Genomic DNA, 18,995 nt, shown 5'->3' with positions numbered 1-18,995 from the left:
AATACTTGTTTATTTCAAAGTTTTTAAAATTCTTTCAATTAAACCATAAACTTTGAAAAACAACCAATTTCATAAAATTATTTTTCCATTAAATATGAAACATTTATAATGTGAAAATAATGATTTATTTAAAAAGAATAAAAACAATCAATTTCATAAAATCATTTTTCCATTAAATATAAAACCTTTATAATGTAAAAATAATGATTTATTTAAAATGTATAAAAATAATTTGAGTTTAAAAAATTAATCATTCGTAATCTTGTTTGTTATCATCAAAATCAATATCATAAAAACATATATGTTAACAATAGTGATAATATGAGAGGCCATAAATTGGAGAATGGACACTCTAATGTCAGCAATGTTGAGATTGAAAAATCTAGGGTAACAGGTATTGCTAACGGTAAAGAAAATACAAGTTCTAATATTGGGGCTTTTGATGCAAGTAAGTTACAGAAGTTAAGAAATAAAGGTAGTAAGAAAACTGATACTGTTGTCAGCAAGGGTTCAAAACCGGACCCAAAGAAAAAGACAATAAAGAAGAACAGAGTTTGAGACAATTCGCCTCCAGAGTCCAAATTGGACTTCACGGATCCTGCAGGTGGAAATGGCAGTAATATCGAGGTTGAGGCATCAGATCATGGTGAAAGTATGATGGACTAGGAAGATGTTTTCAGCAGTGATAGTGAATCCGAAGAAGATGAAGAAGTGGGTAAGCACAACAAGCCCGATGCTAAGAAGACGAGCTGGTTTTCATCTATGTTCCATAGGTATTTTTCATCAATTTTGTTTAATTAATCTCTCAATAAATCTGTTTGTTAAAAATATGTTCTATTTATTAAATCGTCTTTATTTTTAACTTAGTATTGCTGGAAAGGCAAACTTGGATAAGGCAGACTTAGAACCTGCTCTGAAATCTCTTAAAGATAGGCTCATGACCAAGAATGTTGTATGTATCTGAATCTTTTACCTTTTTACTCTGATGTTTATTAGTTTTCTTTCATTGGCTATTCTGATCATTCTTAAGAAGTTGCTAATGGACTTGAGCACTGACATTTTAGGCTGAGGAGATAGTTGAGAAACTATGTGAATCAGTTGCAGCAAGTCTTGAAGGCAAAAAGCTGGCCTCATTTACAGTGATTTCTTCAATTATGCAGGTATTTGATTTTTAGTTTTGTCTCATATTTGAATTCTCCGATTTGTTTTCTCTTGCATTTTTTTTATAATACTATTATCATGCTAAAATTACCACTGCAGGTTGCAATAGAAAAGGCTCTTGTTCGCATTTTAACTCCTAGGCGTTCTATTGATATATTAAGAGATGTTCTTATGCACTTGGCGCCAAGAAGCAAAAGGTGATTTGACAACTCTGTAATGTAAGACCAATTATCAGTTCTTGTACCGTAGAATGAAGGGCATTATTGTATTTTTATTGTCAAACCAAACGGCTCCCTAACGCTTATATACGTTCAGGGGTGCTATATGTCAATATATTCATACATTCTCTCTAAGTGCAGTAGGGGTAAACCTCAAGGGAGGTATCCGAAAATTACCCTATCTATTTGTCTAAAATTCCATTGAATTAATTGTCACTTCACGCGTGAAAGAATGTAACATTATTTGGTGTTGATTTTTTTTAATATTTTTATAAGGAAAAAAAAAATGTGTAATAGTCAAATCCATCAAATGAGTTTTAATAGAGCAAATTGTTTTGCTGCCTGCGGCTGCGTGTAGGTTTAGGAAAGATCAAAACATCCACAAACAAAGAGAAAAGTGATACCTTGTGGCACACGACCACACAAATATTATTAATTTTAGTCCTCTCAATTATGAAGGGTAGATAATTAATTAATTAATTAATTAACGGAAGATCCCTTTCACACCATTGCCATTTTTCATATAATGTACAACAATAGATATAATTGCCTCCAATAACGATAAACTTGATTGAAATTAGCCATCAAATTAACGGATCCATAATGCAACAAAACAAGAGGCCCTTATCTCTTTCTTTACGGGAAAAGATGGTGGCATCCCACAAAAATTTATCTGTTTTTTATAAATAGTTGCATCCATCTATTTGCCGATTCGTAGATAATTATGTTCCATCATTATAATACCATGCTTACGCATTTAAAATATTTAAGTTGAAATATTTATTGATGTGACATATTATATACTATTTATTTTTGTGATAATAAGTTAATAATTAATAATAAAATTAATTAATATTATATTCATGTCATTAAATAATTAATAATACATAAATGAATATCTCAATTAAGTATTTAAATTAAGTAAGCGTAATATTATTGTTACAATAATTTAAGTACTCAATTATATTTCATCTAAATATAATAATCTAAAAAAATTTACCTAACTACTATTTGAAATAAAATAGTCTCTATAACTATTTTATGAGAAATTTTAAAATACTTATGAGATACCATACCAGCTATGAAATAAAAAAAATTATTACAATATGTGTATATTTATATTAAAGAATCAAAATATAATTAATAACTACATAATTTAAGTGCATGTATCATTAATGTATTAATCAATTATATTATATATATTCTAAAATTCCTTCTGTTTTACAGAACCAGGAGAAGTATCGCCATCATCTTTCGAAGCAATGAATGGACCCCAAAAATATCAAATTGCATGATTTCAAGAGCAAATAGCTAGAGCTTATAAAAGTAAAATAAAGCACAGTTTAGTCCACTCCCCTTGTTATTGTCTAGTCACATCTCACAACACAACCAATAGGGAAAAAAAAGAAATAATAATAGCCATCAACAAAAGCCTCCAACCAAGGGAGCTCGTTGGTGATGGCTGGACCAGGGAGATACTGCTGCAAAGATGTGCTGCCGTTCACGGCCACGGTGGCTATGGAATGCATCAACGTGGGCTTAAACACACTGTTCAAAGCAGCTACTTCGAAGGGGATGAGTCACTTTGTTTTTGTTGTCTATTCTTATGGTGTTGCTGCTCTTGTTCTTCTTCCTGCCCCTTTCTTCTCTTACAGGTAACATATTTATGCATGTTAAAATTTCTTAAATAATGATACATGATCATCAACAATTTTAATTTTTCTGAAACATGCAAAAGAAATTATTATGTTGACACTTTCTTTTCTTTGATTTTCATGGAAGATCAAGAGTGCTTCCTCCATTTACCTTCTCTATCCTATGTAAAATTGGCCTTCTTGGGCTTATAGGGTAAGTGTGCAGTTTCTGAATCTTTGATATTATTATTATTAATATTTCTGTCAATAATTATATTACTTTATGGGTTTTTTTCTAAATTTAATTTTTATTTTTTCAGGAGTTCATCTCAGATAATGGGTTATACAGGCATCAATTACAGCTCTCCGACTCTTGCTTCAGCTATCAGCAACCTTACACCAGCTTTCACCTTCGTACTTACCATCATTTTCAGGTTCCTTCCTCTACCATTTTACAATTGCGGAAATGCCCTCCTTACCCTTCAATATTGTTTTATTTTCTTGGTAAAGTGGATTGATCGTGTCTGCTTTCTAAGAAAACTTGGGAAGGACGTTACTTCCAATCTTGACCATTTGTCAATACGATAACTTTTCTTTTCTTTTTCTTTTTCGGTAAAAAAATAAATAAAAAATAAATGAAAAATTACCGTTACTCGTTCATTATTATTTTTTAAATTCAGTATTAAAACTCATCATATGTTGATAGAGGCGATGAACTAATTGATGATTGTAAATTTTAGTAGTTCAAAAAGTCTGTCTTTTAGGCTTTTTTTTTTTTTTTTTCTGGTCAAATCTGTCAAGTGCTGATGTAGAAAACTTTCCATATCACGAAATTGTGGCAAATTGTGTATGCCATAATGCCCAGTAGATTAGTCATTTAGTCATTTAGATTGATAGCAACGTGTTTGGATGCATAATACGTGATACGAGAGTAAACTTGAGTCCCTATCCGCCACACGGACCCATTTCCATGTCAGGCATGTGCATGTGCCCATTGCTCAGAGTCTGAAGTAAGGAAATGAGTGTGGCGGGGTATGATTGTAGCTTTCGATGAGTTTCTGATCGGAAAATACGGCAGGATAAGAACATAATTGTAACCATGATAAGAACGATGGTTTGTTGGACAGAATAATTTAGTGAGTATGATAATTCTCTCTATCAATTAGTAAGTTAACAGTCCTTTTCTTCTTGTGGACCACATATGTCTTGATTATTCTCATTCTTTCTCATTTCTTTTTCAACTTTTTTACATTTCCTTCTTTTGACATCACAAGGATGGAGAAGGTAGCTTGCAGAAAAGCAAGCAGTCAGGCTAAAGTCTTGGGGACAATAGTATCAATAGCAGGAGCATTCATAGTGACTCTTTATAGGGGCCCTCGGATCACGACAATTGCATCTCCAAAGGTTTCACTTAACCATGCTCTTCGCTCATCAAATTCAAATTGGGCCGTTGGTGGACTTTTCCTCACAGCTGAATATATTCTGGTACCTCTGTGGTACATTGTTCAGGTGAATGCAAAGCCACCCAAAACTTTTGAGTTTTACTGAACTTTTGGCAACTTGGTGGAGGAAATTTGAATTTGTGATGTTTTTGCAGACACAAATAATGAAAGAGTACCCTGCAGAATTAACCGTAGTCTTCCTTTACAATTTATGTGTGAGCTTCGTAGCTGCCATTGTGGTTAATCACTGAAAGAGATTCAAGTGCCTGGAAAGTAGGACCAGGTATTGCATTGGCCTCCATCGTGTGCTCGGTGAGAAACTTCCGTATAACAATGCAGTTAATTATTAATTAGCTTTAAAAAAAAAAACAAAATCCAACTAGGAAATAGTCTGAATGATTGATGGACATTTCTTGTAGGGACTATTTGGATCATGCATGAAGAATTCTGTTCACACTTGGGCATTGCGCCTGAAGGGACCGGTCTTTGTTGCAATGTTCAAGCCATTGTCGATCGCCATTGCAGTTGCCATGGGCGTCATGTTCCTCGGTGATAGACTTTATCTTGGAAGGTAATCTTTATATTAGAAAGAACAAAATGGTTTCTGAAAAAATCTCGAGAACTTTACTTAACTCAACCTCGACGATAGATTTACTGGAAGTTTTGGAAGGAATTCTGAATTGACAACTCTTGCACTTTGCAGCCTTGTTGGAGCAACAATAATATCTCTAGGCTTTTATACTGTGATGTGGGGAAAAGCAAAAGAAGAGGTAAGTGAAGACCCTGGAGTTGATAGACAGGAATCAGCAGCTGCCCAGAAAGTACCTTTATTGCAGAGTCGTAAAAATGAACTGGTATAGAGTTAAAAAGAAGCAAATGAATGGTCAAATGTGGAGTACTCGACATTTATCTCCATAGGATACTTTAGGAGCATGGCAGAATGTAAAACAAGTCAAAGCCAGCACTTAATACTTTATTCACATTTATTTTTTTATTAAATATTAAAATTAAGTTTTAAAATTTTAAAATTATTCTTAAATCTTCCAAAAACAATCTCAAGCCAGCACTTAATACTTTATTCACATGTATATATTATAAGCAGGGCGGAATTATGTACGAGATGAAAACAATTTAGAGGAAAAACAAAAGTGCGAGTAGAAATTTTACATTTGATCACTCATTTTTATATAATTTCAATATGTTTTTTTTTAAGTACTAACGTAACTTTCATTTATTAAATAATTAATATCATAATTTATTATCTTATCTATTTGTCTAAACATCCATTGAATTAATTGTCACTTCACGCGTGAAAAAGCGTAACATTATTTGGTGTTGATTTTTTTTTTATATTTTTACAAGGAAAAAAAAAATTGTGTAATAGTCAAATCCAGCACATGAGTTTTAAACATAGGAAATTGTTTTGCTGCCGGCGGCTGCGTGTAGGTTTAGGAAAGATCAAAACAGCCACTAACAAAGAGAAAAGTGATACCTTGTGGCACACGACCACACAAATATTATTAATTATAGTTATCTCAATTATGAAGGGTAGATTATTAATTAATTAATTAATTAATTAACGGAAGATCCTTTTCACACCATTGCCATTTTTCATATAATGTACAACAATAGATTTAATTGCCTCCAATAACGATCAACTTGATTGAAATTACCCATCAAATTAACGGATCAATAATGCAACAAAACAAGAGGCCCTTATCTCTTTCTTTACGGGAAAGGATGGTGACATCTTAGGAAAATTTCTCTGTTTTTTATAAATAGTTACATCCATTTATTTGTCGATATGTAGATAATTATGTTCCATCGTTATAACTCTATGCTTACTCGTTTTAAATATTTAAGTTGAAATATTTACTGATGTGACATATTATATATTATTTATTTTGTGATAATAAATTAATAATTAATAATAAATTTAATTAATATTATATTCATATCATTAAATAATTGATGATACATCAATGAATATCCCAATTAAGTATTTAAATTGGGTAATTATCAGAAACCTCCTCTGAGGTTTGGCATATTTTCAACTTGATAGATTGCATTTACCTATTCTCAGTTACATCCCCTGACGTTAGTACTCCGTTTAGCATAAGTTTGGTTAGTGAGGACAAGATAGTAATAGAACTTGTTAATAATAAAAAATTCAAACAAACTTAAAATTATCACGTTGGGTTCTGAAATTGATCTGGATTTTATAAATATCCAATGGATGAAAAACAGAAGCATACTTTTAACCAACAAACATTATCACAAAAAAAAAAAATGGGCATCTTCTTACTCTAATTCAAACCGAAGCTCAAGAACAACACCCCTTTCATTTTCTCTCTCTCTACTATGCTTTAATAGAGAAAGGGTGCCGCGATCAGGTGACCATCACAATGAACTCGAAGACGCTGACACCAGGGACGACTAAATCACGACGGCCGCGTGGAAGAATGCCAATCGGTGAGTTTCGCTGTCGACCCACAGACAACCTCAATTTGTTCGAGCCGCAAATGAGATATGAAAATGGCTTATTACTGTGCATGTCAGTTTTATTAGGTGGAATTAATGAATTTGGTAAAATATGAGTAATGGGTCTGGATAATCTTTTTGAGAGTCTCTGTTGCTTCCTCTATCTTTTTTCCAGCGATTGGGTTAGTTGTAGGTTAATGATTATTGTAAATGCATGTTCACCTGATTTTGCTTGAAGATGGCTTCAGCTACATTATACTGCCTGGTGAATGATTGAAAATGGGTATGAAAAATTTTTAATTGTTCAAGCTATTGTCGTTGATTGTTGAACAGGGATTCATGCTAGTAATTGAGTGTTGGAGATACCTTCTGCCACAATATTAATATTTGAGGATCTTTGATTTTGTTTTTTTTTCTTTTTATCGTGATATGTACATGTCTTGGTTGAAAAAATGTCATGGTTTGCTGCATTCTCTCGCACTGGAGCAGTGAGTTTAGTGGTTTTAATTATTTTCTTCTTTTGACCACCGGCACTTTCTCTCTCTACACTTTTCTAGGGTTCCTTTCTTTGTTCACATTTCTCTCCAATTTCCCTCAATCCATTCATAGACTCAGTCATCGTCTTCACTCAAAGTCTCTTCACATTCTCTCACTTTCTCAATTTCAAATGGCCAATTTCATAGCTTCATCCTCCCCCAAGTTACTAGCTGCAAGCATGAATATCATCTTCAGTGTATTCTTGAATGTTAAGCTGTTGTAATTATTTTTCGGTTGTGTTTCATGATACTTTATAATATTATAAATTGAATAACCCTTTGTTAAGATAGAGTTTATTATTATATTCCTAACGTGTGAGGTGGGATATTTCAGGATGGTACTTTCTTTGATTATGATGATATGGAAGCACATGTTATGTAGCGTTTAGCTACTGCTCACTATTTTCACGGAAGAGAGATGCAGAGATATCCTGGACTTAATGCTTCCCAAGTGATTGATTCTAGTTATGCTGCAAATGCTTCTTTAACTCTGCCAACATATACAAAATTACCAAATTTCTGTCATAAGATCAATTGACAATGCTCAACCTCCCTCATCTGATCCTGATATTAACAGAGATAGCCTTTTTAAATCCAGGTATTTGTTCAGAACTCAAAAATCCAATTATTTTTCATATTTCAGTTGTTTTCAACTAGCATTTGGCTGGCAAAGCCCAAGAGGTTATTTGAAAGGATTAAAAAAAACTAGAATTGGCTTGAAATGCTGAATTATTCCTGTAAAAGTTTTTTCAGTGATGCAATGAAATAATAGTCAGCTTGGGTAGAAGTACAAATGATTTCTGTCACTCTTATTAACTGATTTGCATTCTTTTTTCTCCATTTGTTGTTATGTAAATGTACTTTCGAAAAGCTTGATTGTTTTTACCTTAGAAAGTGGATTTATCGTACATATAGTTTTTGCCTTAGAAAGCTCTTGCTTCTATTGCACAAGTTTTTGTAATTATACATAATTTCTTAGATTTCAATAATTTATATATATGTTTCAAATTATTCAATGGATCATTTTTTTTTAGAGTTTTCTTCAGACAGTTACCACCTGATAATCCAAGGGGGCCAAGTCCTTCTGAGATATTCTCCTTCTCATAGTTTGAAAATCAAAATGGTCTGCTACTTCGTAGATTTTCTGCAACTTGGTTTCATTTGGAATTGGTATTTTACATGCTTCAACATGTCAATCTGACTTGTGTTTGTTTCTTAACAGATACAAGGAATTAATCTCGAAGGGTACCTGTAGCTTAAAGGAGAGGCTGCTTTCTCGGAATACCTCAGTTAAGGAACTAAGCAAAGATGTTGAGTGTGATATGAGTGCCGGAATTGCTGGCGTTGCAAAAATGATTGAACGCCTAGATGGCTAGATCTTGCCTCAAAGTGTAGAATTTCTACCCCTTCTTCTGTTAACGTAAGGGGACAATCTAATATTTTATTTGGTATTTTCACTGTAATTACATCTCTTGGCGCCAAAACAGATATGCTATTAGTAGCCAACAATTCTTTAATTTGTGTGAACAAAGGTTTTTTTTTCAACTCAATGGTATTTTGGTCATTCTATCAAACGACAGACGGTCAACTAAATGGTAAACTAACATTGGGGGAGGTGACTGAGATTATATGAATACAATCTATCAAGTTGAGAATACGCTAAACCGCAAGGGAGGTTTCTGATAATTACCCTATTTAAATTAAGTAACCGTAATATTATTGTTACAATAATTTAAGTACTCAACTATATTTCATCTAAATATAATAATCTAAAAAAATTTACTTAACTACTATTGGAAATAAAAGAGTCTCTATAACTATTTTATGAGAAATTCTAAAATATTTATGAGGTATCATACCAGCTATGAAATAAAAATATTATTTTTATATTAAAGAATCAAAATATAATTAATAACTACATAATTTAAGTACGTATATGTATTAATCAATTATATTACTTTTAATATATATATTCTAAAATTCCTCCTGTTTTACAGAACCGGGAGAAGTGTCGCCATCGTCTTTCCAAGCAATGAATGGACCCCAAAAACATCAAATTGCATGATTTCAAGAGCAAATAGCTAGAGCTTATAAAAGTAAAATAAAGTACAGTTTAGTCCACTCCCCTTGTTATTGTCTAGTCACAAATCTCACAACACAACCAATAGGGAAAAAAAAAGAAATAATAATAGCAATCAACAGAAGCCTCCAACCAAGGGAGCTCGTTGGTGATGGCTGGACCAGGGAGATACTGCTGCCAAGATGTGCTGCCGTTCACGGCCATGGTGGCTATGGAATGCATCAACGTGGGCTTAAACACACTGTTCAAAGCAGCTACTTCGAAGGGGATGAGTCACTTTGTTTTTGTTGTCTATTCTTATGGTGTTGCTGCTCTTGTTCTTCTTCCTGCCCCTTTCTTCTCTTACAGGTAACATATTTATGCATGTTAAAATTTCTTAAATAATGATACATGATCATCACCAATTTTAATTTTTCTGAAACATGCAAAAGAAATTATTATGTTGACACTTTCTTTTCTTTGATTTTCATGGAAGATCAAGAGTGCTTCCTCCATTTACCTTCTCTATCCTATGTAAAATTGGCCTTCTTGGGCTTATAGGGTAAGTGTGCAGTTTCTGAATCTTTGATATTATTATTATTAATATTTCTGTCAATAATTATATTACTTTATGGGTTTTTTTCTAAATTTAATTTTTATTTTTTCAGGAGTTCATCTCAGATAATGGGTTATACAGGCATCAATTACAGCTCTCCGACTCTTGCTTCAGCTATCAGCAACCTCACACCAGCTTTCACTTTCGTACTTGCCATCATTTTCAGGTTCCTTTACTCTACCATTTTACAATTACGGAAATGCCCTCCTTACCCTTCAATATTGTTTTATTTTCTTAGTAAAGTGGATTGATCGTGTCTGCTTTCTAAGAAAACTGGGGGAAGGACGTTACTTCCAATCTTGACCATTTGTCAATATGCTAACTTTTCTTTTCTTTTTCTTTTTTTTGGGGTAAAAAAATAAATGAAAAATTCCCGTTACTCGTTCATAATTTTTTTTAAAATTCAATATTAAAACGCATCATATGTTGATAGAGGCGATGAACTAATTGATGATTGTAAATATTAGTAGTTGAAAAATTCTCTGAGTGTCTTTTAGGCTTTTTTTTTTTTTTTCTGGTCATATCTGTCAAGTGCTGATGTAGAAAACTTTCCATATCACGAAATTGTGGCAAATTGTGTATGCCATAATGCCCAGTAGATTAGTCATTTAGTCATTTAGATTGATAGCAAAGTGTTTGGATGCATAATACGTGATACTAAAGAGTAAACTTGAGTCCCTATCCGCCACACGGACCCATTTCTATTTCAAGCATGTGCATGTGCCCATTGCTCAGAGTCTGAAGTAAGGAAATGAGTGTGGCGGTGTATGATTGTAGCTTTCGATGAGTTTCTATTGGGAAAATACGGCCGGATAAGAACATAATTGTAACCATGATAAGAACGATGGTTTGTTGGACAGAGTAATTTAGTGAGTATGATAATTCTCTCTATCAATTAGTAAGTTAACAGTCCTTTTCTTCTTGTGGACCACATATGTCTTGATTATTCTCATTCTTTCTCATTTCTTTTTCAACTTTTTTACGTTTCCTTCTTTTGACATCACAAGGATGGAGAAGGTAGCTTGCAGAAAAGCAAGCAGTCAGGCTAAAGTCTTGGGGACAATAGTATCAGTAGCAGGAGCATTCATAGTGACTCTTTATAAGGGCCCTCGGATCACGACAATTGCATCTCCGAAGGTTTCACTTTCCCATGCTCTTCGCTCATCAAATTCAAATTGGGCCGTTGGTGGACTTTTCCTCACAGCTGAATATATTCTGGTACCTCTGTGGTACATTGTTCAGGTGAATGCAAAGCCGCCCAAAACTTTTGAGTTTTACTGAACTTTTGGCAACTTGGTGGAGGAAATTTGAATTTGTGATGTTTTTGCAGACACAAATAATGAAAGAGTACCCTGCAGAATTAACCGTAGTCTTCCTTTACAATTTATGTGTGAGCTTCGTAGCTGCCATTGTGGGGTTAATCACTGAAAGAGATTCAAGTGCCTGGAAAGTAGGACCAGGTATTGCATTGGTCTCCGTCATGTGCTCGGTGAGAAACTTCTGAATAACAATGCAGTTAATTATTAATTAGCTTTAAAAAAAAAAAAAAATCCAACTAGGAAATAGTCTGCATGATTGATGGCCATTTCTTGTAGGGACTATTTGGATCATGCATGAACAATTCTGTTCACACTTGGGCATTGCGCCTGAAGGGACCGGTCTTTGTTGCAATGTTCAAGCCATTGTCGATAGCCATTGCAGTTGCCATGGGCGTCATGTTCCTTGGTGATACACTCTATCTTGGAAGGTAATCTTTATTTTAGAAAGAACAAAATGGTTTCTGAAAGAATCTCGAAAACTTTACTTAACTCAACCTTGATGATAGATTTACTGGAAGTTTTGGAAGGAATTCTGAATTGACAACTCGTGCACTTTGCAGCCTTGTTGGAGCAACAATAATATCTCTAGGCTTTTATACTGTGATGTGGGGAAAAGCAAAAGAAGAGGTAAGTGAAGATCCTGGAGTTGATAGCCAGGAATCAGCAGCTGCCCAGAAAGTACCTTTATTGCAGAGTCGTAAAAATGAACTGGTATAGAGTAAAAAAGAAGCAAATGAATGGTCAAATGTGGAGTACTCGACATTTATCTCCGTAGGATGCTTTAGGAGCATGGCAGAATGTAAAACAAGTCAAAAGGGTGTGTATATGCAATGGGTCTAGAAGCAAACAATCGCAAATTCTCTCTTAATAGGCCTAAGTAAAAGGCACAAAAGAAGAATTTGTGTAAGTTAAGGATTATGCAATAGTATCAATCCCTATTCAGCGTTCCACCATTTCTGATGCTTTCTATAGTCATTGGTTAAATCATGCCATAAAATGGTGCACACATCCAAAGTCCAGTCAGATCGGGCTGCACACACTGGGACTGCACCTAGGTCAAGCTTTTCTGCCATTCCTAGGGTCTATCCTAGGTACTACATCTTCCAATAGAATCACACAATATGTCGTGATGCCATGAGTATTCTATTACAAAATGGAGTACAATTATTTTTCAGGCTGTAATACCAGGTTCAACATTGTGGAGCCAATGTCCTCATCAAAAAGGATACTAGTGATTCAATTGTAGTGGGAAGACTAAGACTTATCCTGTTTGTGTATTTTGGAAACCTGATGATGTGTTATTACACATTCTTGAGAACTCAACTAGTAACTGAAAAAAATTCTCTGACAGAATTGTAGCAAATTTAATCCACAAGAAGAAGAAAAACACAGGCCGAAACATAATACATGGCCAACTTCTATGTTCCATTGGTCCAAACAGTTTATCCTTAAATTCTTTCCACAGTAGAATTTCTATGGCAGTGGCAAAAAAGGAACTATCAACTCTCAACCTTCTACACGTTATTTAAGATTTCTATTTAACTTTTTCTTTTGAACATGTGGACCACTATCATCTAACATAGCTGAAGGTACAAAACCGTATACAGAATTGTGGGAGTCGCTGCTATCGGTGCTATGGTTGATTCGATTTCTAATATTGCTCTGCATATGGATTTAAGAGGAATTTTAGCATGGTTCAGTGCAAAAGAGGGAGGAACAACCTTCTGTCTTTTTTAAGTTCAACCCTCATGAATTCATCATCGCAACTCTCCATCATTCTACCCAAGCTCTCCAAGTTCCTGAGAGTTGTCCGCCTTATGCAATAACCTACACAAAAATGTTCAAGATTACTTCCAACAAAAACGCAGGGTGGCACAATGACGTAGAAATATGTTTCACAGCTAGCTTCATTAGTTGCATTGAAACAGGAAGGGGAACTTGTCAGCAATATTATTTGTATAAAGAATACAACTAAACAATATGACAAATAACAAGCATCTAAAGGACAAGAAAACTTTGCTTGGTTCAGCCAGTACGCCTAGATCTAAGAAATGGTGATAAGAATCCACAATTGGAAGAAGTGAACGTGTACAATACTTTTTCTCACTTGCTCAAAATAGTGTCGCTGTCAAAAACAGAAATAATCCTCATAAAAAACCAGCAGCAACTCTTGTATGAGTTTTATTTCACAATGAGAACACTCTCACTATTCCATCCAGCAGAATGAATAACATTCAGGTGAAGGCATACAATGTACAAACAATAATGGCATCTTCAGGGAAAGCAAATTGCCAGAAATTAGAAGTCTTCATTAGGGCAAGATAACAGATTTAAAACCTGACAAACCAGCACATGCACATTCTGATGGAGAACAAAATTTCAAGGAACTTCCTAGGCAAAGGCAGTATAATTGCTACCAGCAACCAACACCACACCAAATATTTCAAATGAAAGTAACAACGAAGACTATGGTGAGCTGATCAGCTATTGATATTCTATCTTCTCTCAGTTATATGATAAATTCAAACAAAAAATGATACCCCAAATATTATATTAAAAATTAACATCAAAAGATACTTCTTGCTCTAGCAAAACCATCTTTCAAATGCTCCCAGGTTCCCAGGTTTCTTCCAATAAACACATACTATATATAAGATAAACAATGGAAATAAAGATGCCTCGACAACCATCAAGATATCAAAATTGTACAAAATCACAAGATCCCAGCCTTAACAGCGAGCTCCTATACCCTCTTGAAGTAAAAAAGAAACATTGCCGTATTATAGTATAGAATGATTTCATTCAAAAACAGATTGCAGAGAGAGAGATAAAGAGGGGTACTCTTCCATACCTTCTCTTCAATATTCTCTCAAGTTTTGAGATCACCGGACATAGCGGAAGGTATACAATGTGTTGCAAGGATATCAGAAGTTGCTTCCTTGGCAGTCTTAGTTTTTAGGACCACTATCTGCTCAAATAAATTAAAACTCAGTTAAAATAAAAAATAAAAAGTAAGGGGAACAGCGAGGTAGAGAGAAAGAGAACCTGTTGGTACTCTAGATCAAACTTTAGAAATTCATCTTCACTGCTTTCCACCATGTCAGCCAGGCTCTTCAGATTCTGCACAGGCTTACCATTGAGAGCAAGAACCTAAAGAAACAAACAAAAGAAAATATTTAATAAATTCAGTCAAGTCCTATTTGTTCCTTTCTTCCAGCAGTTTAGCAGAAGCAGGCACCATTATTGTATGAGATAAAACTGACCTGCGTATTGACAATCTCCTCGTATCCAATATTAATGTCAGCCACAAGGACCTAGCACAAATTTCAGATTATATAACAACAATCATTTTCTAGTGAAAATTTTGGAATACAAAAGAATTGAATTCAAATACGGAGAAACTTGCAGTAATTTGGAAGACTAAGAAAGCAGAATTCAGGAAATGAATCAGAGAGAGAACCTGAGAAACAACAACAATTTGTTCATCTACTGATTGTGCCATTGCGTGCAAAAGCTTGTCCAACAGTTTGACCGGAGCATCAAATTCATAATCCTTTCCATACTGGATTTGAATACAAATAAGAATCAAATATTGGAATGTGGACAACATTTCATGGGCCCAAAATAATGGATCACATTTTATCGCCCCAAATACAAATACTTAATATCTTCAACAAAAATAGAAAAAAGACACAAATGCAACAGAAGTCTCACACCAACAAGCTGTCAAAACCTAACAGCAGAAAATATAGCTAGGTAATACATGCACATGCATACAAAAATACACATAACAGGAAAAGCCTTGAGACAGAGTAGCACCTCTACTCCCTATCATTTGAGTTTGATAAGGGGCATAATAGTGCAGCGATAGAAACCATATATAAATAATGGGAATCGTGCAAGCTACAAGTTGTACTATCAGTTCTGGGATGTTAAATGGTGAAACCAATATTACCACACACACACACACACAAACACACACAAAATAAAGATAATGATTATTCAAAAATCAACAAAGAAGGGGGGCATAGAGAAAGAAATTAAAAAACCATGGATCCCAAGTCAGGAGGAAGAGAGAGATCACCAGTGCCACGCACCTCAGAACGCAGATATGGAGCAGTCACAGCTGTAAAGACAAACCCTGCAATGATGTAATAAGAAGGAGGTCGGCCATTGATGTGTGCAGGGATTAGCCGTTTGTGAGTTGAAAGTTTTATGTTGAACTCATGAACCTCTGAATTCCGGAGGACTTTTACAACAGCACTATCTCCAGTGTACTTCTGAGAAACAAGATAACTAAAACCTATACGCTCCCCATGCCTGAATGGAACTACAATTCAGTTCAAAAGAGAAGTTAGAAAGATTGCAGGTCGGAAAAAGGAAAACAAAGATATAGCAGAAACCAAACCAGAATGTTTCCATGAAAAAAACTCTTTAACATACTTTGAAAAAACTACAAGTAAACAATAGATTAGAGCTCCCATCAAGTGAGAATATACCCCTCATTAAATTGAGGCATTATAAACCCAAAATCATTGAAGTAACCAACAAAAATAGAAAAATGTGAATTTCCACTGGATGCTTGCCCTACGCTCTGACAAGGTTATGCCTCCTTCCCCCTCAAGTTTACCTACCACAGTAGCGTGAAATGATCTCCACCAGATAGACACAAAGCTTTAGCTAGTATTAGGTTGAAAGGTAATTATGGGCCTTAAGACACATATTGGCACCTGGAAAAGGTAAGACCTCTAATGCTTTGCCTATATTGTGGCAGCGAAGCTCCAACATCTTTTACCTCCTACAGAGTATATTTGGTATCAACCACAGATCTATAGTTAATGCGCAACATATTTGTTAAAATTGAGCTAATCAACTAGTTCCACCCATTTACATCTCTGTGCTTCCAACTCCATCAATAGAACTACACAATAATGCTTCCAGGGATTTATATCATCATATGACCAGCACCTACCTGCCCTTTTGTGTTGCCACTGAAGAAGCTACCTCAATTCCTCATCCAGTACAAGCTTTAGCAATTAATTTCCTGGCCGGTACTTTTTCTTCTGAAATTCCTAATTTAAGACAATTTTTCAGCCATACCAAGCGGTTACTGTGATAACATTTCTTATCCAATTTTATCAGTCTTATACAGATAAACCACTTTCATAGGATTCTACGGCCCTAAATCATATGGAAGCATGACAGGTTCGTGTTGGCAACTCCAAATGAATATAAAATAAATAATGGATGCATAAAACTCCTAGATTGGCCGACTTATCAATGATAAAGCACTTCAACTCTTAGCACAAATATTGTGAATCATGAAGGTCTAGTCTTTACAAGCATGCAAATTAATGGACAAACCTAGATATTTTCAACAGTTTATTCAGAAGTAAAAAGATAAAATAAAATAAAGGAGAAGAATAAGGAAAAGAGAGGAAAATTTCACCTGTTCCATCATTAGCAATATCAATTCCATCAAAGCTAAGGATAATATCAGATGGCTTCAGAACATGAGATTCTGGAGCTGTTGGCTCAATTCTTCTAATACGGACACCTTTCTGACCAGGTCGCATTCCCATTGAAATGCGCAAATCCGGATTTTCCATTTTCTGCCACTCAACTCCAAGAATCGGAAAACCTAATACAGCAAAAACAACAATAAGAATTAGGCATGGAAAGGACGACGATCGTCAATGTTTCTTTAAACCCCAGAAACATATAGTAAAAGGTGCAATCGAGAAAAACAATAATGGAGACGCTTAAACACAAAAAAAAAAGGGCATCTGTTAAGATACCTGTATATGCCCCATTTTTCTCATAATCTTGAATAAAGTGTATAATAACTGGGGTCGGTATCACATAACCTATGTTCTCCACATCATCATTCTTCAGAGATTGAAATGCAATACCAACACATTTTCCCTTATCATTGAATGCAGGTCCACCGGAATTTCCTGAATTTATAGCTGCATCTATCTATAATAGCATATTACAAAAACTGATATCAGTATGATACAGTAACCTACTAGATCAAACAAGCATAACTAAAACAATCAAAGGCATTCAATGACCCATGGCATTGAAGTTGAACAGAATTGGAGCAAATCCAAAGCTCTAACTGTATGCCACAAAATTTAACATAGAGATAAGCCAAAATCTAGAACTATTACCTGCAATCCCAAAAGCTCAGTTGAGCCATGAACATAAGATAGTATCTCCATGCGAGACACAACCCCACTCGTCACAGAGATGGTGTCACCCCCAATTGGGTAGCCTACGACAGTGACAGCATCTTGGAGTGCCGGCAAATCTCCAAACTCCACTGGTGAAACTCCTTCCCAGAACTCATCATCTTTAACAGTCAACAAAGCTGCAGAAACCAAATCATCAATCTACTTGCTACGATTACAAACGGCATAAATAATCACTCAATGAATAACTCACTAAAGAAAATTCAAAATGACAAAAGTTTTAAAAAAAATTTACCAATATCACACTCTGTGCCAATAGACAAAACGATGGCCAAATACTTGGTATCAGAGCCACGCTTTTTCACCTTGACTTGCGTGTGATGCTCAACTGAATGTGCATTTGTCAACACTCTTCTTCCTCCCACAATAAACCCGCTGCTACTCGAACTGTACTGTCGTTTCCTCTGCCATGGTAGCGAGAAGTTCGGCTCCGTGTGGACACAGAACACTTTGACCACAGCGTCCATTGACGGCACTGCTTTCACCGCCACGCTCTCCCACCGCGGTGGCAGTATCGTTATATCGTTCCCCTCTCCGTGCCTGCTCCGTTCGGGGGATGCCACGTGCCCAACGTTGGAGTTGGTATTATTAGCACTGTTGTGATTATCGTTGGAGCTGTTGTCGGCGTGTTTTCTCATTTTCTTTGGCCGACCGCGGCCGCGGCGGGCGGGTGAAGTGCTGCGACTGTCGTTGGTGGTGGTGGTGGCGGGGAGCGAATGTGATGCAACGGTGCCGTTTTTTGTAGTACCAGGCATGATGGTTTCGCTTTCGCTTTCGGTTTCGGTTTGGGTTTTGGGTTTGGGTTTACGGCCACGTTTTCTGGGTTCCGGCATTTTTGAGTGGTGAAGGTAGGGTTTGGGTTTGGCCACTTGAGCAGATTCTGTAGAATTTTCCTGGTTCTTCGTTTTCGAATAGCATTCTCTCAGGCGTAGGAACTCGTGAAAATGAGAGGGAGCGAGTTGAGATGATGGGCTAGTGGGCCTGTGGGCCTGACATACAACCCAATATTGTAAGCTTTTGGAGCGCTAATGAGTGGGCCTTTGAAGGATTGGCAAATGGCAACTGACCTTTTATGCTTTTAGCTTTAGGGGACTAATACATCCACGAGGCTCTGAAGCTTTTGAGAAGACTCTCAAGTGGACTCTCACTTAAGACCACAGAGCAGGTAAGTTTGATAAAGGAAAGAGCGGGGGTTTCAACTTGAGAATTCCTTACCAGAATGTCTCCATTTATACTCGTTATTTTGATGCTCTGACTTAAAGGTCATCCTTCTTT

The 18,995-nt window shown here is 35.4% G+C and overlaps 2 protein-coding genes, 1 long non-coding RNA gene and 1 pseudogene across 4 annotated transcripts; 3 read left to right on the top strand and 1 right to left on the bottom strand.

Moving 5' to 3' along the window:
* The first annotated feature begins 2,611 nt into the window (after positions 1-2,611).
* On the top strand, positions 2,612-5,486 carry LOC127900454 (WAT1-related protein At3g28050-like; annotated as a pseudogene).
* A 1,072-nt stretch (positions 5,487-6,558) lies between these two features.
* LOC127900455 (uncharacterized) lies at positions 6,559-9,017 on the top strand. Its single transcript, XR_008052619.1, has 3 exons — positions 6,559-6,927; positions 7,807-8,070; positions 8,695-9,017. It is a non-coding gene; the product is annotated as an uncharacterized LOC127900455 (long non-coding RNA).
* Positions 9,018-9,494: 477 nt separating this feature from the next.
* Positions 9,495-12,419, top strand: LOC102608687 (WAT1-related protein At3g28050-like). 2 transcript variants are annotated; one of them, XM_025094672.2, is made up of 7 exons: positions 9,495-9,900; positions 10,028-10,093; positions 10,200-10,313; positions 11,155-11,389; positions 11,478-11,607; positions 11,743-11,894; positions 12,027-12,178. In XM_025094672.2, exons 1-6 carry the CDS (start codon positions 9,704-9,706, stop codon positions 11,874-11,876), a joined length of 876 nt encoding a protein of 291 aa, XP_024950440.2. In that variant the 5' UTR covers positions 9,495-9,703; the 3' UTR covers positions 11,877-11,894; positions 12,027-12,178. The 2 variants fall into 2 exon arrangements, with proteins under 2 accessions (XP_024950440.2, XP_006470389.2); XM_006470326.3 differs by having other exon boundaries at positions 9,501-9,900; positions 11,478-11,636; positions 12,027-12,419.
* Positions 12,420-12,793: 374 nt separating this feature from the next.
* On the bottom strand, positions 12,794-18,665 carry LOC102608977 (protease Do-like 9). Its single transcript, XM_006470327.4, has 10 exons — positions 17,956-18,665; positions 17,640-17,839; positions 17,265-17,445; positions 16,916-17,107; positions 15,564-15,796; positions 14,927-15,028; positions 14,730-14,780; positions 14,512-14,616; positions 14,318-14,434; positions 12,794-13,293 (listed from the first exon to the last, which is right to left on the bottom strand). The coding sequence occupies exons 1-9, from the start codon at positions 18,551-18,553 to the stop codon at positions 14,336-14,338; spliced, it is 1,761 nt and encodes a 586-aa protein (XP_006470390.2). The 5' UTR covers positions 18,554-18,665; the 3' UTR covers positions 12,794-13,293; positions 14,318-14,335.
* Positions 18,666-18,995: the final 330 nt, after the last annotated feature.

Source organism: Citrus sinensis, chromosome 2, assembly GCF_022201045.2.
Source record: "Citrus sinensis cultivar Valencia sweet orange chromosome 2, DVS_A1.0, whole genome shotgun sequence".
Taxonomy (NCBI): domain Eukaryota; kingdom Viridiplantae; phylum Streptophyta; class Magnoliopsida; order Sapindales; family Rutaceae; genus Citrus; species Citrus sinensis.
The sequence above is the reverse complement of the archived record's forward strand: the minus strand, read 5'-3'. Positions and strand labels throughout refer to the sequence as shown.

Bases quoted from the DNA above. Each gene is read 5' to 3' on its own strand.
- LOC102608687 (XM_006470326.3), top strand. From the start codon at position 9,704: ATGGCTGGACCAGGGAGATACTGCTGCCAAGATGTGCTGCCGTTCACG. The intron at 9,901-10,027 runs GTAACATATTTA...TTTTCATGGAAG, and splicing joins GCCCCTTTCTTCTCTTACAG to ATCAAGAGTGCTTCCTCCAT. The intron at 11,637-11,742 runs GTGAGAAACTTC...CATTTCTTGTAG, and splicing joins TGGTCTCCGTCATGTGCTCG to GGACTATTTGGATCATGCAT.
- LOC102608977 (XM_006470327.4), bottom strand. From the start codon at position 18,553: ATGCCGGAACCCAGAAAACGTGGCCGTAAACCCAAACCCAAAACCCAA. The intron at 14,781-14,926 runs GTTCTCTCTCTG...AATTTGTGCTAG, and splicing joins AAATTGTTGTTGTTTCTCAG to GTCCTTGTGGCTGACATTAA. The intron at 14,617-14,729 runs GTCAGTTTTATC...TTGTTTCTTTAG, and splicing joins AGGAGATTGTCAATACGCAG to GTTCTTGCTCTCAATGGTAA.